The 26,546-nt window shown below is 39.0% G+C and overlaps 1 protein-coding gene across 3 annotated transcripts in view; it reads left to right on the forward strand.

Moving 5' to 3' along the window:
- The first annotated feature begins 4,741 nt into the window (after window positions 1-4,741).
- Lama2 (laminin subunit alpha 2) overlaps window positions 4,742-26,546 on the forward strand; it is a 679,163-nt gene continuing 657,358 nt past the window's right edge. For all 3 annotated transcript variants that reach the window (XM_008827821.3, XM_029560968.1, XM_029560969.1), the window contains exon 1: window positions 4,742-4,937. In XM_008827821.3, coding sequence (XP_008826043.1) covers window positions 4,826-4,937 — 112 coding nt within the window. In that variant the 5' untranslated portion in view covers window positions 4,742-4,825. The remainder of the gene's footprint in view (window positions 4,938-26,546) is intronic.

Here is a 26,546-nt window from a genome sequence, read left to right on the forward strand (position 1 = left end):
AGGACCATACTCCAGCTAACTATATAAGGCCAGTATTCATTCCTTTGGTACCCAAACCAGAAAAAGATTTGCAAGAAAATTGCTATAGACTGATATATTCCATGACAAAGTATGTTTAAATTCACATGTTAATTGAAATAGCATTGATATGCAAATAAGTATACCTATTAAATATATAATATTCTGGGGCTGGAGAGATGGCTCAGCAGTTGACAACACTGACTGTTCTTGCACAAGACCCAGGTTAGAATCCCTGCACCCACATGGCAGCTAATAACTTTCCGTAACTCCAGTTCCAGGGGATCTGACATCCTCTTCTGTCTTCCACGGGCATTGCATGACACGGTTGCACTTACCTACCTATAGGCATAACACTCATACACATAAAATAAAAATGATAAATAAAATATTTAAAATATGTAATATTCTATGCACTTGGGCACAACAAACCCATTGCTACCTGAAATTATCTGTGCATAGCTGTGTGTGTGTGTTTGTGTGTGTATGTGTAGACCACAGCATAAATTCTGTCTTTAAAAAGTTCAGTACACAAACAGTATTGTTGACTATTTAACACAAAAATGCCAAAGTATTAGTAAATCTAAGTCAGAAACATATAAAGGGATAATAAATCATGACTGACTAGAGTTTATATAAGGGCTATTTCATTTGATATTAGCTAAATCAACATAATTCGCCAGGTGAACCAAAGAAAGAAAATAAACTTTCTTCACATAGATGCAGAAAAGGATTTTGCCCAAGCTTAACACTCATTTGTCACAAAAGCTCTCAGCCAAAGGAGAAAAATTCCCCTAACACAGAGCACCCATTGAAACCAATAGCTATTCTCACACTGAGGACCAATGGATGGCCGCTTTTCCATTCTGATCAGAAACAAGGCTGAAGTGCCCACTCTCACCACTTGTATTCAATCTTGAGTCACTGCCAGACCCAAATGGCAGGAAAACTATATAAAATGCATAAGGTTCCAACAAGCTGTAGTAAAACTGTCTATGTACATGTAGCATAGTTCTATGTACAGCAAATTGTAAGGGATCAGCATATAAGGTGCTTAAAGTGACTGGAATAACTTATGATTCATTGCACACTGCCAAAATCATTTACATTACTATTAGTATAAAAATTAAAACTAAACTGTATTAAATATTAAATTTTCAAAAACATAAAACATGTATAGTTAATGTTTAGAAAGTAGATTCAAGACACATGCTTCAAGAACTTCAAGTCAGGCTGGACATGGTGGCGCATGACTTTAATCCAACCATTCCAGAGGCAGAGGCAAGCAGACCACTGTGAGATGGAGGCCAGTCTGGTATGGGCTACATAGTGAGTTCCAGGCAAGCTGGGGCTACATAGTAAGACCCTGTCTCAAAAAACAATTAAAAACCCAAACAAACTTCAAAACACGACTTAAAATATTATAAATGTAAATTTATAGAGAGATACTCTCTTTGTAGCTTGGAAGTCTCAGTGTTGCTAAGATATCAATTTTCCCAAAATTAATTTTTGGACTCAACGTAATTTCAGTCAAACTTTCTATTATCTCTTTTCCTGAAAGTAGAAATTGATAAGTTAGTTTTTAGAATTATGTAGATTTGGTAGAACTAGCATTTTTTTATGATCCTGTCTAGCATTGTACTCCTGGGTATGTACACAAAGGTGTTAAAAACTTATATCTCTGCAAATATCTGTGTGCAGTTGTTTAGAACAACTGTTTTAATACCTGCCCAAACTTGGAAGTAATAAAGTTACCAGTTGGTAGGTGAAGGAATAAATAAGCAGTAATATATCCAAAGAACAGAATATCATTCAGTGCTAAAAAAAATGTTCTACAGGCTGTAGAACAATATGGAGGTAACTTAAAGGCATATTATTAAATGAATATTGTTAGTCTGAAACCTCTAGATGCTGCCGATTCCAACCATATGACATTCTGGGGACGGTGAAACTAAGGAAGTTTTTAAAAATCAGTAATTGGGTCTGGAGAGATGGCTCAGTGATTAGGAGCACTTGCTGCTCTTCCAAGAGTACCTAGGTTCAGTTCCTAGCACTCACATGGCAGCTGGCAACTGCCTGTAATTCCAGTTCCAGTGGATCTGACACCTTCTTCTGGCCTCCCTGGGTGCACAAATATGGGTATACATACATACCTACATGAGGGTGAAACCGCATACACACAAAATAAGAATAAAAGTAATTAGTGATTTCCAGAAGTTGGGGGTTGGAACTTGGGAAAACAGCTGAATTGACAAAGCACAGAGTAATTTTAGGGCAGTGGAAAGACCTAGCATAACACTATTTGTCTAAATCTGTAGTAGTAGGAGATGGAAGCTTAATGCATACTACAGAGCTGAGTATAAGGAGAACAAGTGCACCACTCTGATGGGGCACTGGAAATGAGAGGCCATACTGCTGTATAGAAATCCTTGTATTTTGGCTTTAATTTTCTCTGAATTTACAACAGTTCTAAAAATATATTTACAAATTTAAATATTAATTTGCATTGATAAATTAAAGACATTTTATCTACAAAGTATAGGAAAATGCAAAAGACCTATAATAGTCAAAACCATTTTGTTTTGTAAAAGTACTATAGACATTTCATTATTTTCTCTAGAGCTATGGTAATAAAGACTTTGATAGTGATAGACACCTTATATCAGATACAATTAACTGGTTTTTGAAAAAAGAAAAGCCAAAGTAAGCAGATGAAGAAATTATACCATCACATCAAGTGCTACCAAAATGAATCCATATTTCTATGCGAGAGAGAGAGAGAGAGAGAGAGAGAGAGAGAGAGGAGAGAGCCTTTACTTAAACCTTTTCTTCACATAAAGCACCAACATTCACTTGAAAGAAACCATAGATCAAAATGTAGAAGCTAAGACATAACACCTCTAGGATGAATCTTGGCCAGTGATTCTCCATCAGTCCAGTCCCTCTTAAGAGAGTTACTTGTTAATTGTACTGAAAGGAAATTTCTTGAAAATACTGTAACTTCCATATGATACCTTAAAAACTGGGTGTATCTAAAGTATAAACTAAAAAAGAAAAAAATGATCTATATAAAACTACATGTACTGCAATATATAAATACTTGGTTGAACTACCATGGTAGGCAAAATGGAGCATATTAATTTGGGGACTTGACTATCACAAGCAGAATTACCAGTCATATTTTCTGTGTCATTGTACAAATCTTGGTGAAGTGGAAACCCACAAAAACACATTGACCTCAATTTGCATAATTCATGCATCCTGTAAAATAAAAAATACAATTTTTTTTGGTCTTTTTGAGACAGGGTCTCTCTGTAGTCCCAGCTGACTTGAATTCACTATGTAGACCAGGCTGGCCTTGAACTCACAAATATCCGCCTGCCTCTGCCTCCCAAGCGTTGGGACCAATGGTGTGCACCACCAAGCCCAGCCAAAAAATTATATGCAAGCAAATTTCAATCAGATTTAAAATATAATGCAAAGTTTTTTTCTTTTATTTGGTTTAAAAATATCTACATGAATGGTGCATTCCTTTAGTCTCAGCACCAGGAAGGCAGAGGCAGGTGGATCTCTGGGGTTGGAGGCCAGCCTGGTCTCCATAGTGAGACCCTGTCTCAAAGAAAAGGAAAAAAAAAAAAAAATCTACATGAATACCCAGTAACCTATTAAGAAGTTCATGAGGGAATAGTTTATGTGTTGGATTATTCTGCCCATTGAGGGCACCCTGATCCCATGGTACACTGATGTAATGCCCAACAAGATATCCTGTGCTGTCTTCTAAAACCCATTAAGGTCCTTGTTTCCAACCTGAGAACTATTGATCTTGGCCTCAACAAACAACAAAAACCTAATAACCAGTAACCTATTAAGAAGTTCATGAGGGAATAGTTTATGTGTTGGATTATTCTGCCCATTGAGGGCACCCTGATCCCATGGTACACTGATGTAATGCCCAACAAGATATCCTGTGCTGTCTTCTAAAACCCATTAAGGTCCTTGTTTCCAACCTGAGAACTATTGATCTTGGCCTCAACAAACAACAAAAACCTAATAAGAAGTGGCCAGCTGAACCTCGTTGACAGAAAAACAAAACGCTGTTCTGAGTTGGAGGGAAGAAACCACAGGACTGAAAAAGAAGAAAGTTCGGATCTGAAGGGAATCTCCTCAGAGGCTTTTATTCTCTTTAAACAAACGGGCCGGAGTACATGGACAGCCAGTGTAACAAGTGGAGTGACCGAAATATTTCAGTAGAGCTAGTGGTGGCTTTATTTTGCCACCCCTCTGCCTCACCAATCATCTCCCCGCGGGTTAGTCCTTTGCCCTTTGCGTGATGTGGATAGTCTCCAGGGGCCACCTCAATTCCCAGGTACCTTAGTCACGCTGACTTTGGGAGAGTCTGGAATCACCTGGACACTGGGTGCACAGATTCTCCAGGACTTTCTGGAGAGCAAACGTTCCTAGACAAAGAATTCTCACAGATGATGTTTTCCATCTGGAGGGATTTCTCAGACCCCAAAATGCTTTGGTATTAATCACTTTTTTAATTTAAAAGTTTGGATAAGGGATCGTGATCCCTTGACAGAGAAAGGCATGCGGTAGGAAAGGCCCTTTTAACCAAGGACCCTTTAAAGATCTGGGCCTGGGAGAGGGGTGGGGAGTGTCCTCTTTCTCCCCCACCCTCGGGCGGCGCGGCAGAGCCTGGGAGGGCTGTCTCCTCCTCTTCCCCCGCAGCTGCTCATTCTGGCCCGGGACCTGGTGGCAGCAATTCCTTCGGCTCCTGAGGAGTGGATCTGCCGGGGCCATCGCGATGCCAGCGGCGTCCGGGGTCCTACTTCTCCTGCTGCTCTCGGGCACCGTCGGGGGCGGCCAGGCACAGGGGCCACATCAGCGGCGACAGTCCCACGCTCATCAGCAGAGAGGTACTGTCCAGGGCACCCTTTACTGGACCGCAGTTCCTCAATGGCCTGGCTGGCTATTGTGACTGTCCCGGGACCACTTTCTTGGTTTGCTTTTAGGGAGTGCGTTTTAGGACAAGAGGAACTAAGCCTCTTGCAAGTTCAGGGTCAATTAATTCCCGGGGTGAGTGGTTGGGGGAATTACCTCTAGCCGAAGGGAGAAACACTTTCTTTGCTCAGAAAGGACTCCCTGTCGCTGTAAGTCTTGGAAACTGATTTACAGAGCACTTTTCTAAAGTTTCCCAGGCAAACTTTTTTCCAATGGGGGTGCGGGGAGGGTGGGGAGATTTCACCAAATTAGATTCCGTTCCTGCAGAGAACCGTTTCCCCAAGATGTAGTTTATCTTAGAAATTTGAGGAGAGGATTTTTTTTTAAACTTTAAATATTGCGTTTCCAATTATTTATGTAAAGTAAAAGTATGTGGTTTTTTTTTTTTTTTTCTTTCATGGAAAATGCCTCCAGCCCCACCTTCTTTAAACCCTCACAGCATCTATGTAGCCTATCTAATAATAGTGAAGCCTCCTCTTGCTTAAAATACAGATGAGATGTCTATGCCTGTATATTTTAAAACCACTATGACTAGACAAACGCTTCAGGACTTTTGGAAAACAATTGTATTGAAAGTAACTAAGTTATTCTTATCCGAGCATCTTAATGCTTCTATGCATATATTACTGAAATCCATAGGCATCTTTGAAGAGTTTATCAGGGTTTTTACAAGAAGCACATGGACAGCATTGAAAATATAATTTGTAACACATTCTTTTAGCAAGCATTTCTGTAAGTTGGAAAATCTAATAAAAGTAAAAGAGTATTTCAGAACTATGTGAGATTTAGTTCAAAATATTTTCCGGAGATTACAAAAATCTAGGGGAAAAAACTTTGGAACGCTTGATGAGGCTGAATTTGTGAGATTTTTAAAATATAATTCTCCATTTTTTAAATTAAATGGAATCAAACCATATCTAGTAGTTCTGATGTTTGTTCTTATTATAATTAACATTTCAATAGTACCATTTTTAAAGACACAGATGAAAGTAGATACTCTAAGCTCTTTGCTCTAATCTCTGATTATAATTCCTAGAATAAAAATGACCTCCAGTTTCTCCAGATAACTTTGTTTTTCCTTCTGTTTTTGCAGTGGTAAAATGGGGTCAATGTGACTTTAATAATAGAATTAATGAGACTGATTTTGGGAAGTATCTTGGCAACTGATTTGAAAAATTACACTTAACTTTTAGCCTTTGTTCAATCATGATGTTTTAACAATAGATGAAGCTTTAACATTGTTAGACAGCTGGGAGACAAGAGGGAATGGAGTGCCGATCTTTCCATCCACTTGGAATAGGGCAGAAGCTTCAGGTATGTGGCGTATCGAACAACTGAGTACCTGAGAATTTTCCTCATGCATACACACATTCCCTCTCCTTATAGTCTCTATTTTTTCACATTTATTTATTTTTATGTTGCTGGGTGTGCTCCCATGACAGTGAATGTGTGGCGGTCACACATTAACTCCCAGGTGTCGGTTTTCTCCTTCCATGATTTGGTTTTGGGGATTGAACTCAGAACATCAGCCTTAGCAGCAAGCACCCCTACTCACAAAGCCCTCTCCTGGGCCCTGCTATTGTCTTTATTATGACCCTTTGCAATGTATTTGGAAGTCAGCTTCAGGATAAATTATTTAAACTATTGATAATAAAAGTATATTTAAAATATATTTTATGATGGCTTAAATTAGTGTAGTACTTTATAAGTTAACAATGCCCTTATATTACAAGATCTGTTTTTCATCTTCAGTTATTATTATTCCCACAGGACTAATTTAAGACCCAAGGCTCAGAGTAGTAGTGATTGAAGTTCACGTAGCTGATAAGACAACTTCATTTCCAACAGTAAAAAAGTATACCCAGTTTGTTCATTCTGAAAATACCTTTATATGGGTTCAAGGTGTCTTCCCTTTTCTTTTTAAAGATCCTGTTTATCCTTCTCAATGTTCTTTGGTTAAAGTAAGCTTTAAGTAAGGATCATTGGCTATAGTTTGACAAAAAGTGTTTTCTTGGCGATCATCAACTTTTCTGGTTTTGATTATATGCACTAGCAGTGACCTTTATGGCCATGTACTAATTGCAGAGGAATTCTGCTTTTCCTTATAGACCAGTGCCAATTTATTCAGGATGCTGGCATGTAGCATAGCTAGATGCTGTAACTGAGTTAGAAGCTTAAACATACTTTGTTTGCTTTAATTTTTCTTGACAATCTTATGTGGTTTCCATAGTGCACTGAATTGCAATGTGAATGACATTAGTTCAATCAGTTTGATCTGACAAAGAATTTTTCCCTATTCTATTAAGATCAACAAAATGGAATGATATAGTCACAGTGAATCTTTCAATGAAGCAGTGGATAATATATTCTCTGATATTCATGTTGGTAAATGGAGTAGAAGCAAAATGGTAGGCTAGTTGTAGCTGAGGGGAAACCAGCATCCCAAAAATATTGTAGAGTGACTCAAATCAATCTGGGGAAAGTCTCACATAGTATGGCAGTTTTCTTCTTTTCCAATAGTCTGACATTCATTTGGTTGCCTAAAGTGGTGAAAAACAGGTTCAGAAATTTCATACGTCTCCATGGCTGGACCATGGAACCTGCATGAAATTGTTTTATTTTTCATATTCAAATGTTAATTAACTTTTGATCTTCTGAAATTTACTGTGCCCTTTATAAATACAGGAATAAGTAGGAAGGAGATGCAAAAACCTGTGTGAATTGCAGCAGTTTCAGTGTGAATAGTGTGGAATGATGACAGAGAAGTTAACATATTCTCATACAAACATAGAAAAAAATAGACAAGGTTAGCACATTTATGTACCTCATTGATAAATTCAGAGGCAGGAGAACAGTAGTTAAGGTTTTGAAAAGATTCTTACAAAAGAAATGTTCCAAGTAAAACCTCTGATTTAAGAAGAAAAGATTTAGAGGGAGGAAATTTAAGGGAGATCTTGAAACTTCAAGAAAGGTTGTTGCATGAAAGGAAGCTAATAGGGCCTTTCTAGAGGCTGAATTGGGTCCCATAAAGAATGTGAAATTTAGGAAGGCTTGACTCCAGTAACATAGGGAATCTTCCTCAATTTGCCCTATTACTTCTACCATCAATTTTGAACAGTTCACCTATAAGTGGGTTGGAACTCCTTGCATCTGACAGTGTCCACATGATGATCCTAAGATCCAGGGATCTTTTAGGATGGGACGCATTAGTGGAGAGGAAGTTAAAGCACATGATATCTCCAGTCCTGTTTCAGTTCCAAGGTTCTGATATTATAATCTATTGTTTTTGGAGTGAATACTTGTATTTCAATTTCTGAATTCTTAAGAATGTCAACAGAATGCTCAATGTGTTTAAATGTGTATTGAGATGCCTTCTAGAATTTAAATAAAAACATGTTTGAGACAATCCTCACACATTTTGGGCAAGAATGCTTAAACATTTTATAAAGAATTTCCACATCACCAACAATTGTGTAACTCGAAAACATCCCATGTTATAAAATATGAGAACAGTTTATAAATAACCTAAGATATTTCTATGGGATTTATTGTGTAAATAAACCTGGAATTACTATTTTAAAAATATTTCTTTCACTGCATATGTGACTTAATAACTTGTTTACAGTGTATTGACCCAACAGTTTAGCAAAAAGTCTTTATAACAGATAAAATATATGACTGAAAATAAGAACATATTTAAAATTGACTATTATGAGTATGGTACCAAATTGAATCTACCCCAAGGATTGTTGGGCATTAAGAAAAAAACTGGGCATGCTTTCCAGATCTTACTCAACTCACTTTCTGAAATATGGGGCAACCAAGACCCATATATTTAGTCACTGTAGCCCAACTAGGTGTCCCAAGGGTTCTAGCCAGGTGTGACTATGAGGGGAAAAAAAATCTATCTTATATTTTATGGGAGGGATTAAGTAGTGGGGAGGATTCCTGAATTAGTCAGAATTTCTGAATGTGGCCTAGAGAGATGGCTCAGTATGGGAAGTCATGCTTGCTGAGCAGCATGAGGCTCGCAGCTTTCATGTAAAAGCCAGAAGTGGTGTTGAGTTTCTGTAACCCCAGTACTCAGAGGCGGAGATATGTGTGGATCCTGGGACATCTCTGTCCAGCCAATCTTGCTGAATTAATGAACTCCAGGTTCAATGAGACCCTGTCTCAAAAAATACAGATAGAAATCTCTTGTATCATTGTCTGGGTACAAATGTTGACTGGATAGGACTTAACATGTATAGAGAATATATGAGGTCTGGTGGGGGTGGGAGCATGAATGGGGGAGGGGTCTAAATTTGATTAAGAACTGTTGTTCTTTAAATGTACAAAATGTATAAAAGCTCAATAGAGTTTTTTAAAAATACAGTGAAATTCTAAAAAAAAAAACCTAAAAATTTTTTGGAGGGTGATAAAGGAAGACAGCAACATTGACCTCTGGCCTTCATACATGTGTACATAGATAAATACACATACATACATGCATACACACTCCAAAAGCTATCATTCTTGCTATCTTGTAGTAGCTACTTATCAAAAGAGCTTGATTATTGGTAGATGTGATGCATCATAGTCCTTAGCCTTACTTATCTAAAATGGAACACAGCACCTATGAGTCTATTTATACAGATAGTTAAGTGGTGAATGTTCTTTGATGGTGACTAATATGCTAGACATTTTAATTTGGACTTCTGAAACTGAAGCACTGTTTCTTTTGACCCACATAGACATAATAGAAACTGTTAATACATAAATTTTGTAGAAAGTATCACACCTTTCATAATATGTGTTAGGATTAGCGGACTATACTTCTGTCCACAATGGAAGTGAGGACTCAATATCTAGCAAGATCCAGAGAAAGGCAATCAACTTTAACCAGGCCTTCATACAAGATTAGTAGAGTGGCTGTTTATAGAGTCTAAAAGATGGGTCAAATGCATACATCAATTCATGTCAGCATAGTTCTGTATTAGGAATCTATGTTGTAGATGAACATGGCTAGAAAGATTTCAAAGCAGAATTAAGAATAAAGGGGGGCCATTGGAGGAGGTGATTCCAGGTCACCTGACTAGACTGCAGGTCCTGATTCAGCAGCTGGAGGCTGAATGGTCTGTCACCTTCACACAATCCTCCAGAAAATGGAGGTTTAGGATTTGTTTATATTTATAATTTTAAACTGTGTAGATACACAGGTAACTTAGGCAGAAACCCAGGTTTAGTGAATGATAGAAATGATAGATGTTAGAGAAAAGTAAAAATTGATTGGTGTGTGACTCCCAAGATTCTCATCAAGGTTTGCTACATATCAAACAGATAGAAACAAGGCCAGCACACAAATCCCCATCTTTGTAGAGCTTACACTTAGTTGGGATAGTGATGGGGAGAAAGGAATATGATGACTATATAAGAAAGTAAACTGATTATATGTAAAATAGAATGTAGCAGATGATAAATATCTCCAACAAACATACAGCAAAGTAAGTTGGTGAATGTTGGCCTTAGAAAGATCAACTTGAGAAAACACTTGTAGGTGGTTTGAAATGGTCACTGCAGTTATCAATAGGAAGAGAAATCCCCATGCAGAAACTGACTTAACTGGGCTCAAGGTTAGAGCTCAGGTAGAGGCTCAGAAAAAGAATGGGAACTGGGTTACACAGCATGTTGACTATCACTAATATTTTGCTTTATATTCTAAATAAGGTGGAGGAGGTGTTGGCAAGTGTTAAGCAGAGTTGATGAATGAATGAATGAAATCATACTTATGGCTTTTCTCACATAGATACAGATCATAGGGATTAGATAGAATATCCAACAATATTTACACTCATCTCTTGTCCCAGATGCCTTGCGCATGGAGATTGTTAAAGTGATTCCAGCTTATAGAACATTCTACTTCAAAATGCCTTTCACTGTGAAACTCAGATGCCTACTCTGAAATTTCCTTTCTTCTGTCATCTCTCAATACTTTTCCAGGATTCAGAGTGTATCAGGACCTCAGAAAAGGCTTCCGGGCAGTACAAGGAACTTCTGTAGTTCTCTTTATTTCCCTCCAGTGTCCTCAGAAATATGTTGTAGGTTTCTTTGAGTAATTTTCACCCATGAACAATTTTAAAACAAAAATAAGTTATTTTCAGTCCTACATGGGAATATGTATATTTTCTAGTTTCTTTTTAAATACATTTCACTATCAAAGCTAAATTTTAGACACTATTGTTAAAAATGACACAGTGATGTATTGATCTGATGATCTCTTTTATGAAATGAATTTTGAAATGTTACCTATTTTAGGGATAGAAGTTTAATTTATGCTCTATTTTGATTTCTATAACTGCACTGAAGATTATCGTAAATCTTACAGTAATCTTTGGACTACAGTAATGCAATTTTGGTGTGATTTAATTCTATCACTTAAGATAAAAATTGTATGTAAAACATTGCTTTGCTTTTCCTTTCCTACATTTTTCCCTTCCCTTCCTTTAGTTTCCTGTTTATGAATAAAATATTACCATAGTTTATTAAAAGAGATGATTTTATCAATTATAACTTTTATGAAGACATATGCAGAAAAACTTCACTTTAATCTTTCTCATTGAAAGGCACTGATAATTACTATTTAAAGATGTTTTTGAGAAAAACTAAAATTACATTGTGAATTAAAGCTAAAGTCATTATCAGGGACATATAATATAAATTATATTTTTTCTCTTAAATCATATTTGTTTTTATTTAAAAATATTTTATTCATCATTTTTATTTTATTTTATGTGTTTGAGTGTATTGGCCACATGTAAGCACCCATGTCATTCAATGGCCTTGGATGTCAGAAGAGGTCATTGGATTCCCTGGAACTGAAATTACGGATGGTTGTTAAGATGCCATGAGGGATTTGGGAACCAAACCCAGGTCCTCTGCAAGAACAGCCAGTATTCTTAAACACTGAGCCATCTTTCCAGCCCATTGTTTTTATTTTTTGAAGTAGGGTTACATGTACCCAAGGTTGTCCTAAAACTTGTTATGTGACCAAACATGGTTTTGAACTCCTGATCCTTGATGCTGGGATCACAGGTGTGCACTACCACATCTGACTTCCTTAAATTACCATTAAATCATTATGTGATCCCAGGGCCTGACAACCAGGGCCTGGCACATGCTAGGCAAGTGCACTACAAAGGAGTAACACTCTACCTCTTGAATGTACATTTTAATATGGGAGGGTTATTGTTTGTGGGGGGGATAATATATAGAAAAAGATCATGGAGTCAAGTATATTTGTGGATTATTTTGCATAACACCAGCTTTCATTAATAAGCTTAATCTAGTTTAAATAACATGGTAATCTTTGCAAATTCCTAATCATGAACACTGGAGGAACTATGTTGTGATTGACACTTAAGAAAGGCACCTATGCAATGCTAAGATGTTTTTCCATGAATGATCTTTAGTCCTCTCTGAACTGTGGGCTTCTCCAAGGCTCTTCCTCTGACTATTTCTGGGTGCCACACAGTTTAAATTTGTATAGCAATATTTTGTAGATTGTGAGCACTAGCATATTTACTTATATAATGGAATGATTTAGTGAGTTAATATAATTATCCTCGTTTTATAGAGGGAAAATAGAGATGTCCAACAGTTTATCAGGGACAAAGAAAAATTCCAATGCAGTTTTTAGATTTACAAGTTAATTTAATGTATTATTACATTTTAACCTTGAAATTCCTAAGACTTTGACTACTATACTTTAAGAAAGTATAATTTGTTCATTTTAAATAACATTTTTCTTGATAATTTGAGAATTTTCATTCAGTCAGAGCCCCTTGCCCATCTACTCTCAGATCCATACTTATGTCCCTACCCCCCCTCAATTTATGTCCTCTATTAATTTTTTAAGGCATACCGAGTCTAATTTGTGTTCTCCAAATGTACTTGGGTATAGGTCCATCCCCTGGAGCCTGGTCAAGCTACCCAGCATCATACCCTTAAAGAAAACCCACCTTCCCTCTCTCAGCAGCTAGAACTTGCCAATAGTTTCTCAGCTATGGCTTGAGCTTCTTGCACATCTCATCCTTCCATGCTGACTTTTGTCTGACTTGGAATTTTACGGGTCTTATGAATGCTGTCACAAGACTTTGGGTTCATATGTGCAACTGCCTTGTTTGTGCCCCTCAAACATGGTTTCCCTCTATTCATCTATCACCGCTGGCTTTTACAATCTTTCTGCCCCCTCTTCTGCAATGCTGTCTTAAATCTTGGGAAGAAAGGGTATGATATCTGTGCCATCTGTTGCAAGAAGAAGCTTCTCTCATGAGAGCTGAGAAGTACTAACCTCATAATAACCTTATAAATGTATCAATAAGTGTGGTCGCCAGCTGTGGCTGCTCTTTTAGTTCCTCTGATAAGTCGTCCGGTCCGGACCCCAGGGCTGGTGAGGAGTCTGCACCAGCGTCGCCACGTGCAGGTGCAGGAGACCAGGTTCAGTGACACAGATCTGCTTTATTGCAAGAAAGTATGGGCATAAGGGTAAGAGTCCAATCACAACAGAGCATATGGGATCCCTTATTAGCATGGCAGACTAGTATCCTATTACACTCTAGCAGGCCAGATGCCCCTTTAGAAGCAAGGCATTCCAGCATGATAGGTATGTAAGGCAAAAGGCAAAATCAGTCACAAGATTTTCTACATCTCCCCCTATTTTTTCATTTTTAAGAGTGAGGCACAGTTCAGAATATATACTGATATTAGTCCAGGGGCTGTATGTGGCAGCATAGACAAGGGATTGATCCCTATTGTGGGCCCCATCCTTCAAGATGGCAAGTTCTCTCGAGAGCAGGCTGGGCCAACTCCATGCCAACCAGTGGGAGTCGAGGTTCTTTGCCTCGGCATTGTTGTCCCCACCTCAAGGGTCACCCAGCATTATGGACTGTGCCTGTCTTAGGTTGTCCCATTTTTGGGGATCATACCCGTCACTGACTACCAGCCCTCGAAGGGTGAGTCCCTTGGTATGGTCTGGCAAAGGGAGAGGCAATGTATCAAGCTTTGGCCCGTGCAAAGGCCTCTTAAGGGGCTAAGAATTCATTAAAAGCCGATGGAGCGGGGTTGTCCCATCTGGGGTAACGATGGGGATTAGGGAGTGGTAAGTTCTAGGCATCGGTCTCACAGTCTGCCAACAGGAGTATATATTGCAAGGTGTTTTCTGTGGCTCCAGCAGTCAGGCCATTGTCTCAGGTCCATTGCATGGTTGTTCCATAAGACTTTACACCTATGCTCAAGCCTGATCTGGCAAGATCTGGAAGCGTGGTAACAGCTAACTGAACAAGAGAAATATGAGTTTTAACAAAATTATCAAGACCCTTAACAATGCAGGGTCCAAAAATCAGGAGTTAGCAGTAATGATGGCACACATTATAAGGAACACAGACAAAGGTTTTCCTCTGGATTGAGGACTTAGCTTAGCTAATGTCTCTGTTTGCACAGAGAGATGTTCGAGGTCTCCCCAGGTTGGTGGCTTTTGTTTTCTGCAAGATTGGTCTCTCAGTGGTTGAGAGGTGCTCTGCTTCCTCCAGGGTCAGGGCTGCCATCTCCAGGGTCAGTGGTTGTGGAGGGAGGTTTTCTATCGCAGGCAATTCTGGTATTCCAGGCTGGGATCCAGATGGGGGCTGGAAGATTATCTGGAAAGACAGAAGCATAGCCTCACCCTTGTGTTAATAATAGGTGTGAACCTTTCCATTCACTTGTGAGAGGGTCCTTCCATCTCACCATGGGGCAGGAGTGGGCTGAGTGAACAGCTTTTGTGGTCTGCGAGATTGGTCTCTTGGTGGTTGAGAGGTGCGCTGCTTCCTCCAGGGTCAGGGCTGTCATCTCCAGGGTTGGTGGTTGTGGAGGGAGGTTTTTCATCGAACAAAACTTGGGTCCTTATAGCAAGGTCCTTTATAATTGTCTTCCCCTGTTTTCTGTATTTGTTTAATGAGTGTTTGGTGGGAACGTTCAACAATCTCTTGACCCTGAGGATTGTAAGGGATACTAGTTATATGCCTAATATTCCAGTCAGAGCAAAAGTAGCTGAAGGCAGCAGAAACATAACAAGGACTGTTATCTGTTTTTATTTGCCAAGGAATTCCCATAAGTACCATGGCATATTTGACAGTCCTTATGGCCTGAGAAGCCATCTCACCAGAGCAGGCCAATGCAAAATGGACATTGGAATAAGTGTCAATAATATGATGGATATACTTGAGCTTGCCAAAAGGAGAAAAATGAGTGATGTCCATTAACCATATCTTGTTGGGGCCAAGGCTTCTACGGAGCGCCCTGGAGGGTTGTCATGGTCCCAGAGGTAAAAGAGGGGCACAAGAGGAGCATGCATGGACCAAATGTTTGCAGCTCTGAATTGGCAAGTAAGTAGGAGCCTATGTATAGCTTGGGGAGAAAGGGGGAAGTGGGCATGTAAGTCTCTAGCTTATTGAATTAGGGTGGAGTCTAAGGTGGTGCTCAGGACCAGTTTGTCAATGGCAGAATCTTTGGTTTAGCTATTGCTTCTGTGGAAACACCACCCTGCTCTGCACCTGCTGCCATCATCTCCCGGAATGGGGCTGGCTCAGGGCTGCCCGCAGGCACCCTCCAGAGGCTGCTCAGGCTGCTTCGGCCTGTCCTGCGATGGACGGCCTGGCACGCTGGGCTCAGGCCCAGGCTCTGAGCCGGCCTCCCAGGTGGAGTCGCAGCCTTCCATGGGGGCAGGCCCGTGGAAGCTGACCCTACTGAGCAGGTTGCCCTTGAAGAGGTGGCGGCGGGCTATACCCAGGTCCAGGTGCTCCTCTTGGGCCCTGGGCGGCAGCTCACACAGCCTGGGCTGCACAGCCTCAGCATGGCCTAGGGCACATCATACTCTCCACTCAGCCTCCAGCCCCACACTTGTACCACCCCCACGCCTGACCACAGCTGCCTTGGTCCCCAGGAATCTCTGCCTTCCCTCAGCCTTGGGCATCCAGAGGAGTGGCTGGGGGTCTGGTTCCTTGAAACCAGTGTAAGATGGCAGAGGGTAGCCACCGCTCCGTGATGGTGGAGCAGAGGTGATCTTGACTTCCTGTTTTTCATCAGCGGAGCTCTCAAACCCCAATTCCTCATTTTTTATATCATCATTAACAGTCATAGTTTCATCAGAACAAGAATCCGTTAGTTTTGTTTTAGCTGGAAATGCCTGGGACAGGCCGTCCCCAGCGTCCTGTTGTTGTATTTGCTCATCTATCTCCTTTAATAGGAGATTGTCCTGTTCAGGGGCTTTGAGGGGAATCCCCCGAAGGGAGGCCAGAATGGCTGTCACAACAGGATAGAACAGCCCAGACTGTGGGCGTCCCTCCCTGACTTCTCTATGCCAGGCCAAGAATAAAATGCAGGCCCATTGTTCAGGATCCCAGCAACAAGAATCTGTAAACCAGGGGGCAAGAGCTAGTACTTCATCTAAAACCTTAATTACATCCTTCTCTGTTACCCTAATTTGCCTATTCCTAAGGAGAGAAACCAGTGCAGCAGCACAGGGGTTGGCAGCAGCTGGGTGACTATTCCCCATATCGGAGGTCACTTACCCTGCAAGACATACCCAAAGGGACTCAGGAACCATTCAAGGAGATGATCAGTGAAGACAGGAGTGTCATGCCCAACCAAAGATCTCGAGCTGGAAGAAAAAACAGAGCCCAAGGTGTTACAGCTCAGAGTGTTACAGCTCTGTGGGGAGGGGATCCCAGCCTCACATTTGGGCGCCAGGTGTGGTCGCTGGCTGTGGCTGCTCTCCTCCGGCTATGGCCACTCTCCTGCTCTTTTAGTTCCTCCAATCAGTCATCTGGTCTGGACCCCAGGGCTGGTGAGGAGTCTGCTCCAGCATCGCGGTATTCAGGCACAGGAGACCAGGTTCAATGACACAGATCTGCTTTATTGCAAGAAAGTAAGGGCTTATTTAAGGGTAATAGTCCAATCACAACACAGCATATGGGATCCCTTATTAGCATGGCAGACTAGTATCCTATTACACTCTAGTGGGCCAGATGCCCCATTAGAAGCAAGGCATTCCAGCATGATAGGTATGTAAGGCAAAAGGCAAAATCAGTCACAAGATTTTTCCACAACAAATAAGTCATTTGAGTCAGTTGAATGCTATGTCCAATTATCAGGATAATAATAAGTAGTAGGTTCTCCCTTACAGCCTGTTACGTGTCCAGCTACAGGATATTGGTCCTGATAACAGCACCAGGTTAAGCAGCCCTTAAATTCATCAGAAAGTGGTCGGTTACTCTCATAACATTTGTACCACTGTTGTATGAGTGACCATATCTTGCCAGGTCAGCCATTATTGTAGTTCATAGAATTCAGAGCTGGATGAGGTTGATGATTACCTTTTTCTTCCAGTAGCATGTGTGGAACCTTCTAATACTGTGGAGTAGAGATGAAACATAGAGGTCAGTACCAACTTGATTTCACTATGTTTGTTCTATGATCACATATGCTGTGCCCTCAGCAGTAGGATCTTGTCATCAAGTTCTGGAGGGCAACCAAGAGCAATGACAAGAGCCAATATTGTTTGAGGGTCTATGGGAATTTCTTTGTCAACAACTCCAAAAAAAGGAATCTATTCCTGGAAACTGACTTTTATTTGCTAGCTTATGGTGTCTGGTAGGGGTAACAGGCTCACAGCCTGCTCACAGGCTATAGGATAACAGTGTTAAAAATATTTTGATATATGTGCATGCATCTATTTTAAGAGGTTTTACAGTCTACAGTAGCAGGTTTCCATATGACTTACAAAAAAGCCTTTAGTGTTAGATACCCCTTCCCTTATTCTCCCCTCTACCCAGTCCTCCCATTCCCCTCCCCATTTATCCCTTCCTAAATTAGTCTTAGTTTGATTTCTTCATTGGCCTTTTTGGAGTTACTTCAGTAGTTAGAGACTAACAGTATTTGTTACATAATGAATCATTTAAAAACAGTTGATATGCAAATAACAGTGAATGAAAGAGCAAGAATAAAACATATATACCTAAGAATCAGAGAGGGATTAATGTAAACATTTCTTCTGAAGAGAAGTAAACTATTGTCATCTTCAAAAAAATGTTCAAACTTCCACTTGAAGTTGAATTTAGGGAGGAGAGAATTTTGTTAATTGCCTAGATTTGGGGGAGTGGATATGCGTATGTATCTGAAGCATCAGTTTTTATGTACTGCTTTGACTTAGCTCACAGACTATCTAATTAGTATATTTAGTATATTGTCTATTGATTTTCTGGTCTCTTTACATTTAGATTTTCTATGTTATCAAAAACCATTGAATAAGAAAGTCTAACAAAAACATTTTTCAAAAAGCCTTTTTTTTTTGGTCAATGTGTATGGACCAGAGAATAAACTGTTAGTTGGATCATCCTCAGTCTATAGTTACACTGTCAAAAATCCACTGAGCACTCCCTTTTGAGTTGCTTGTAACATACAAAGTAGAATTAAAGTCAATAGATCAAGGACATGTTTTCATATACCGTATACTTTACTTTTCAAAGTCTCTGTAGCTGTAACAGCTTCCAGGCTCATTGGCTGCTATGCACTGTACATTTATTAAATAAGGCTGGAAGTATTAAGGAGACCATGATGTGGTGCAGCTGTCATTTGGGGCAGTGCCTTGTTTCAGTGATCTGTCACGAGGCATATATGAAACACCAAGTATAGATCAGCATTTAGTAGGCCTCAATAATAAGAAGCAAGTCTAAAATTGTCTTGATGCCAAGAGAGTCTTCGGCTTGAAGAAATACTTTTCTTCAACACTGTGATCTACTAAATTGACCTGAGGCTTTTATGAAGGAATTTGGTTCTGTTTTCAGAGCACAAATGTATAAATTCAGTTGTAATTAAAATTTCTACTGTAATATTCTGAACTTTATAGCTTAGTTATAATAATCACACTTATGACTATATATCTCTTGGTACCTTCAATTTCTAGATACATTTCTCTGCTGTGGAAATAATGAGGAATAGAGAAAAAATGGACTTGGGAGATGGCAAGAACTCACTTCATTAACAAGTTACTACTTTAATATCAAAAGTGATCAATGGAGTCTGTGTTGTATTAGTAAATAAAACAGAATGAGAAAATACGTGTGGAAATGCTTGGCAATAAGTCTGTATGCATTAGCTCTTTTTGCTTTCCTTTGAGTATGAAGTTCAATGATGATATTTTCAGAGTAGATGATATATTTTGCTTAAGAATACAAAATATTCTAAAAATTTTCTTGTGCATGCTCTGAGAGATGGCAAACTATCTCTTTGTAGAGGTGTTGAAAAATTCTGTCAGGGTTACACAGGTCAGCATGTGAGATAACAGGAAACACAAGTTCCTATAATTAGCTAATCATTCTATTAGTGGTTCAGTGTGAGAAGTGATTTAAAACAGACAACACTGTGGTGGTGATGTTAGGAATATATGTATATTTGGCTAGCTGAAATTTATTTACAAGGTAATTGCAGCTTTTTTCCCCCTAAGCATTAGTGGTTCAGTGTGAGAAGTGATTTAAAACAGACAACATTGTGGACATGTTAGGATTTTTTTGGGGGGGGGAGTTGGTTGATTGCAGTTTTTTCCTAAACATTACTCAGTTTTAGATACTGACTTATTAATTATTGATAAAGCATTTATACAACCATGTAATACATGTAATGAATTAGACAAATATATGACACAGTGTTTCAAAAGGTTAGTTATTATTCTTTATCTATGAAGCACATGTCCTTATTGATACCTGCTTTGGTAGAAATGAAAATTTAGCATGTTTGATGCATAACTCAAAATAATACTTTAATGTTGATTTTCACTAAGGTGAAATAATAATCTTGAAAAACAGTCTTTATATAACCTGGAAAGAGAATTTTTTAAAATTAGCATTTATTAGTTGCACAAAATAATAAGTTAATGATGATATTGCTGTACATAACATGTGTATAATGTGCATTGATTATATTCCCTCAGCCTGTTATTGTCTCTGTCTCTGCTCCCATCAGTTTCCTTTCTCTTTTCAAATAGTTCCATTCTACTTTCCCTAACTTGAAAAAAAATCTAGATTCTGTATATGTGAGAAAACACATAGTATTTGTCTGAATTTAGCCTATTTTTCTTATATAATAATCCCCAGATTATTACCCACTTTCTTTCAAATGACATAATTTTGTTCTTCTTTATGACAAAATAATACTCTCTTGTGTCTATATGCAACATTTTCTTTATCTGTTCATGTGGTGATGGTCCCTGATGCTGATTCTCTAAGTTTGCTATTACAACAGTGACAAATGTGTGTGAAGGTGTCCCTAGTGTATATTGACTTTGGTTCCTTTGGGTATAGACCTAGGATCATATGGTAGTTATAATGTGAGACTTTTGAAGAATTTTCATACTGATTTCCATAGTCGTTGAATTAACTTAAATTTATTGTTTCCCTGAAACTCTTGCCAGCATTTGTTGTTTTCTTTTCTAAAATTTTTTAATTGAATTTCTGTATATTTCATAAAAAAATCTTAATCATCTTTCTACTCCTCCCTCATCCCCACCCTCTCATACCCCCATTAGATTTCATACATTCTGTCATTTCTGTTAAGGCCTATTGAGTCAAAGTGTATCCAGACCTCCCTCAGTGCAAATTCATCCACTAGGGTCTAGTCAGCCTATCTAGAGTCTCCCTCTTAAGGAAGATCTGCTCTTTCTCGGGCATGCTGACATCATTGCTGTAGATTCAAATGAGCAAGGTCCTAGGAGCCTGTAAGACTCTGTTTCCATATGGTCATGCATTATCTTCCATGGCACTTACAATCTTTCCACCCCTTCTTCTGTAGTGGTCCCTGAGCCCTGGGTGGGTAGAATTTAATATACGAGTCCTGCTCAAGGACACACACTCTATAGACTCATTCTCTATGCTTTGGCCATTTGTGGGTTTTTGTGTTCATTGCCCTCTGTTGCATGAGGGAGCTTTGTTGATGAGAGTTGAAGACACATTAGTATTTTCTCCACCCCTTGTGCCATGAATTTTAGGTGTAGAGATTCCATTGTAGATGTGACTCTTAGGATTGGGCATTTCACAGACACTTATTCTCTGTGTGTGACCAGTTGTGGAACTCAGTAATAGTCTATCTGGTGCAAAAGAAGCTTCTTTGATTAATGATGACTGGCATACTTGTCTGTAAATATTAGGATCCATATTTAGCATATAGTAAGAAGTTAACATTTGTCTAGGGATGTGACAACCTTAGGGTTTTCTCTAAGATCTATGACCACTCCAACCATGTATATTTTGGCTATGTTTATAGTACCACACATAAGTTCCCTCTCACTGAGTAGGCTTTAAGTCCAATTAGGTAGCTGTTGTTTACCCCCAAAGATAAAAGGACCACTACTGCCCCAATGTAGTTTGCTGTGCCATTCATTGTTGTGGTTATTAAGACTTAAAAAGCTAGGGTTGGACCATCAATTGATGTTCTCCCTTAGCAGCTTACAGTGTCAGGGATGTGACTTTCAAGTAATTTCTAGCTCCATTGTTCCAAGTCCTGTGTCTGAAGTATGTTCTTTCTTCAGCAATATGTAGGGTCTTACCTTCAGGATCTGGGAGGCAATCAAGGGCTATGGCCTGTCTAATTTTGGAAGTCTCTTGGACTTCTCTGGTCAACAACTTGAAGAGAGGTTTCTCCTGTCTGGCACTGTTTCTTGTTATATAGCCTTCAACTATACACATGGGCAAATGTAGAGATGTATGGGGTGCGCAGGGATCTCGGGGCACCAGCTGCTAGCGTGGCGCCAGTCCCCTGCGCACACCTGGAAGGCGGTGGGTCCCGTGGTGCATCTGCTCTGCGTTGCTGGCAGGCCCCTGCTTCTTCGCTGCTTCTCCGCTGTGGGTCCCTCTGCTACCGGGGCTGGCCTGGTCAAGTTCCGCCCTAATTTCACCCGTGCACTTCCTCGAGATGCGAAATCCACCGGCCGCTGGATCATGCGGGAAGGTGCAGGGCGGCTAAAGCTGGGTTTCCATGAGTCGATGACGGAAGTGTAGCGCCCCCCGGGGAGACTGGATCGTAGGCAGTAAGACACAGGACTCAGCTCAGACTCAGCTCCTTTATTTAGTGACTTAGCTCAGCTCCAAGTCTCGGTGATCCAGCTCCAATTATTGAGGGGAAACCAGGATATTTTATACCGTGGGGGTAGTGGTAAAAAGCTTTGGCTGATAGGTACTTTTAGGATGCCTTATTTACATGTGGAAGTGGGCTCCTGCCAGGCTGCCAGACTGCCTGAAAATCACTCAGGAAAAAGCTGGCAGTTCCTGAGCCGGAGGCCATGTTTCTGTGATGGCTACTTCAAAAGATGAGTCAGGAAGATGCCGGGAAGGCACCCTGCTGAAAAAGGAATCTCTGCATATGAGGCCAAGCCCATGGGCTATCCGGTCATGAAGAGGCTGCTACTTTACACAACAGGGGTCCCCAACAGAGATGTTGTATGTATACTTTTTCAGGCTTTTGAACATTTTCCTCTGGTTTTTCATACCAGCTAAGCATTATTTATGCCTCCTCCATCTCTCCCTCTCTAACCCTCTCTACTGCCTCCCAAGTTGAAGAACCCCCATTTTATCCATTTCCCACTTGATAACACCTGTCTCCTACTGTTCCTCTCTCTCAGGCTCCTTCTTTCCCTTTCCCTCCCTGGTTCCTTTCCATTTTTCCTGGGTCCTGTAATTATGTGAGGATATATACTTACATATAGGGATTTGGTGCTAAGATTCACAAATGAGTGCATACATTGTTTTTCTGAGTCTATGTTACTTCACTTAGTATAAAAGTTTCTAGTTCCATTCATTTTCCTGCAGATTTCAATGTTTTGTCTTTATCTCTGAGTAGAAGTCCATTGTGTAAATGTACCACACTTTCATTATCCACTCATCAGTTGAGGGACAGTTATGTTGCTTCCATTTCTTAGCTATTGTGAAAAGAGCAGCAACAAACATGGATGTACAAATATGTACAAATATCTCTTCAGTAGCATGAATTCTTCTGGTATATGCCTAGGAGTGGATCATATAGTAGGTTCATTTTAGTGTTTTTTTCATTTTTTTAAAGAGTTATCCACATTGCTTTCCATAGGAGTTAAATGAGTTTGCAATCCTACCACAGTGACCGAGTATTTCCCTTCAACCACATCCTCTCCAGGATTTGGTGCCATTTGTTTTCTTGATCTTAGCTAGTTTGACTGGGGTAAGATAAAATCTTAAAGTGTTTTTAATTTGCATTTCCCTAATTACTAAGGATGTTGAACACTTTTTAAGGATCTATGACCTTTCTAACCATGTGTATTTTGCTATATTTGCAGCGTCACTCGTGAATTCTTTCCCATGGAGAGGGCTTTAAGTTCAATTTGATAGTTGTTGATTGCCCCCTAGATAAAAGTCCCACTACTGTACCAATAGAGATAGTTTGCTGTGCAAGTCCTTGTGGTTCTTAGTCTTTACAGCTAGGTTGGACCATTGATTGATTTTCTCCCTTAGCAGCTTGTGTAGTAACCTCTAGCACTATGAGAGCTAGTTTTCAGGGAGGAGGCTTCCAGGTCAGTTCTAGCTCCATTGCTCCAAGTCCTGTGTCCAAAATATACCCAGTCTTCAGCAATAGGGTCTTACCTTCAAGTTCTGGGAGACAATCAAGAGCTGTGACAATAGCCTATTTTATTTTGGGGAGTGGTTTTTATCTTAAAGTGTACTTATATGATATATTGAATTTATTGACTTATATGGAAACATCCCTGCATCTCTGGAATAAAGTCGACTTGATCATGATGGATGATCTTTTTGATGTGTGTCTGTATGAGATTTGTATTTTGTTGAAAATCTTTGCATCTATGTTCATTAAGGATATGGGCGTATAGTTTTCTTTTTCTGTTGTATCTTTACATGGTTTTAGTATTAGAGTGATACTGGCTTCATAGAAGGTGTTTGGGAGTTCTCTCTCTGTTTCTGTCTTTTTGAATAATTTAAGAAGAATTGGTTATAGATCTCCTTCATTGTCTGGTAGAATTCTATTCTGGATCCATCTGGGCCTGGGTTTTTTAGTTGGGAGGTTTTATATTGCTGTATCCAATGTCCTTATTTGTTATAAGTCTGCCAAACTATTGCTTTCTTCTTGGTTTAACTTTGGTGGTTTCCATGAATTTAGAAATTCATCTATTTCTTTTAGATTTTCAAATTTAATAGCATATAGGTTTTTTAAAGTATTCCATTATAATGTTTGAGATTTTTTTCCTGTTTTGATGTTTCTCCTTTCACCTCTGATTTGGATTTGATCTTTCTTTTTCTTGTTAACTGGGCTAACAAGGGTCTGTCTATCTTATTTAAGTTTTCAAAGAACCAGTTCTTAGATTCATTAATTCTTTGTATTGCTTTCTTTGCTTCGCTTCATTACTTTCTGCTCTGATTTTTGTTATTTTTTCTTGTCTGCTAGGTTTGAGTTTGGTTTGTTCTTGTCTTTCTTGAGTCTTGAATTTTGCTGTTAAGTCATTTGTATATTCTTTCTGTTTTTTTTTTAATGTATGTACTTAGAGCCATAAACTTCCTTCTTAGAACTGCTTTAAGTATCCCAAAGGTTTTGTTGTGTGGTATTATCCTTTTTAGTTCCAAGAATACTTTTATTTCTTTCTTAATTTATTCTTTGAACCACTAATCATCCAGGAGTGTGTTGTTAATCTCCATGAGTTCATGTAGTTACTACTGTTCCTTTTATGTTGATCATAAGGTTTATTGCAATGTGGTCTGATAGATGCATGGAATTATTTCAACTTTTTGCACTTGTTGAGGTTTGCTTTGTGCTCCACTATGTGGAGAATTTTAGAGAAATTTCCATGGAATGCTGAATAGAATGCATGTTCTTTGGTGCTTTGGTACAGTATTCAGTAGATGTCTGTTAGGTTCCTTTGATATATGATGCCATTTAATTCTAATGTTTCTCTCTTTATTCTTTGGCCAGTTGACCTGTCTATTAGGGATAATGGGATATTGATATCACCTACTATTACTGAGTTGGGGCTAATCTGTGTTTTATAGTCCTGTAGTACTGTTTTTATGAAACTGGGTGCACCAGTGTTTGGTGCATATATGTTCATGATTGTAATCATTACTTTGATTATAATGAAGTAATCTTCTTTTTCTGATTCCTTCTGATTTGTTTTAATTTGAAGTCTATCTTGTCCAGTATTTGAATTGCAAGCCCCGCTTGTTTCTTGAAATTTTTTTTCCATTCTTTCATCTTAAGGTTGTACCCATCTTTGAAGGTGAGATGAGTTTCTTGAAAACAACAAAGAGAAGAATTTTCTTTCTTAATCCATTCCACTAGCTGTGTCTTCTGAATTGGGATTTGAGGTCATTGATCTTTAGAGTTATTATTGGAAGATGTATATTGGTTACTGTCATTTTAATTTATTTGTGTTCTTGGTCCTATATTGTGTTTCCATAATTATACATTCCTTTGTTTTCTTTCTGTAACCTCTTGAGTATAGTTTTTCCTAGCTTCAGTCCTTTGTATTGTTTCAAGTATTCTCTGTAAGACTTGTTTGGTTGGCATGAATTCTTCAGCCTATTCATGTATTGGGAAATTTTCTATGATAGATAATTTTGCTGGGTAATGCATTGTGGGTTGCCATCCATGGTCATTTAGAACTGGGAATACTTTGATACAGGCTCTTCTGGCTTCTATAGTTTGGATTGAAAAGTTTGCTGTAATTCTAATGAGTTTTTCTTTATATGTTACTTGTTGTTTTTCTCTAGCAGCTTTCAGTACACTCTGTTTTCTACATTTAGTGTTTTTACTATGATATGCTGTGGGGAGTTTCTGTTCTTGTCCTGTCTAATTGGTGCTCTGTGTCTTTCTTGTATCTGTGTAGGTATGTCTTTCCTTAATTTGGGGATGTTTTCTTCTATAATTCTGTTGAAGATCTGGTCAATCCATTGACCTGAGATTCTTGTCCTTCTGGTATGCCAATCGTGTGTAGATTTGGTCTTTTCATGGTGTTCCAAATTTCCTGCAAATTCCATTCCTGTGTTTTTAAAAAAGTTGTTCATGGCCTTGATATTCTGTTTCTATTTATGCTTTTGAGGCTTTCTCTAGTCATTTCAAATTGACTTATTGGGTTTTTAAATTCCATCTTCAGTTCAGCTTGGGTTTTCTTCATTATTTCTATCTCTTTTGTGAATTCACTTATTAAGCCCTGAATTTTTTTTATTTCATTCAGCTCCATATTTGTATTTTCTTGAGCTTTAGTCATAAGTTTATGCCTATGCTCTTTGAGTTCTTTGAGTTGTTTGTGTGTTCTTTAAGTTCTTTGATTATGTTTATGGTTGTTTTTTAAAATTCTGCATCATGGGGTTCCTCTGTATGAATCTCATTGTAGGACTGGTGGCTTTCGTTGGGGACACTTGGGTTTTCATATTATTTGTGTTTTTGCATTGTCAATTGGGCATACGAATGTCTTTTGTTGGTTGAGT

The sequence above is a fragment of the Nannospalax galili genome, unplaced genomic scaffold (assembly GCF_000622305.1).
Source record: "Nannospalax galili isolate Female #2095 unplaced genomic scaffold, S.galili_v1.0 scaffold53, whole genome shotgun sequence".
NCBI lineage: Eukaryota > Metazoa > Chordata > Mammalia > Rodentia > Spalacidae > Nannospalax > Nannospalax galili.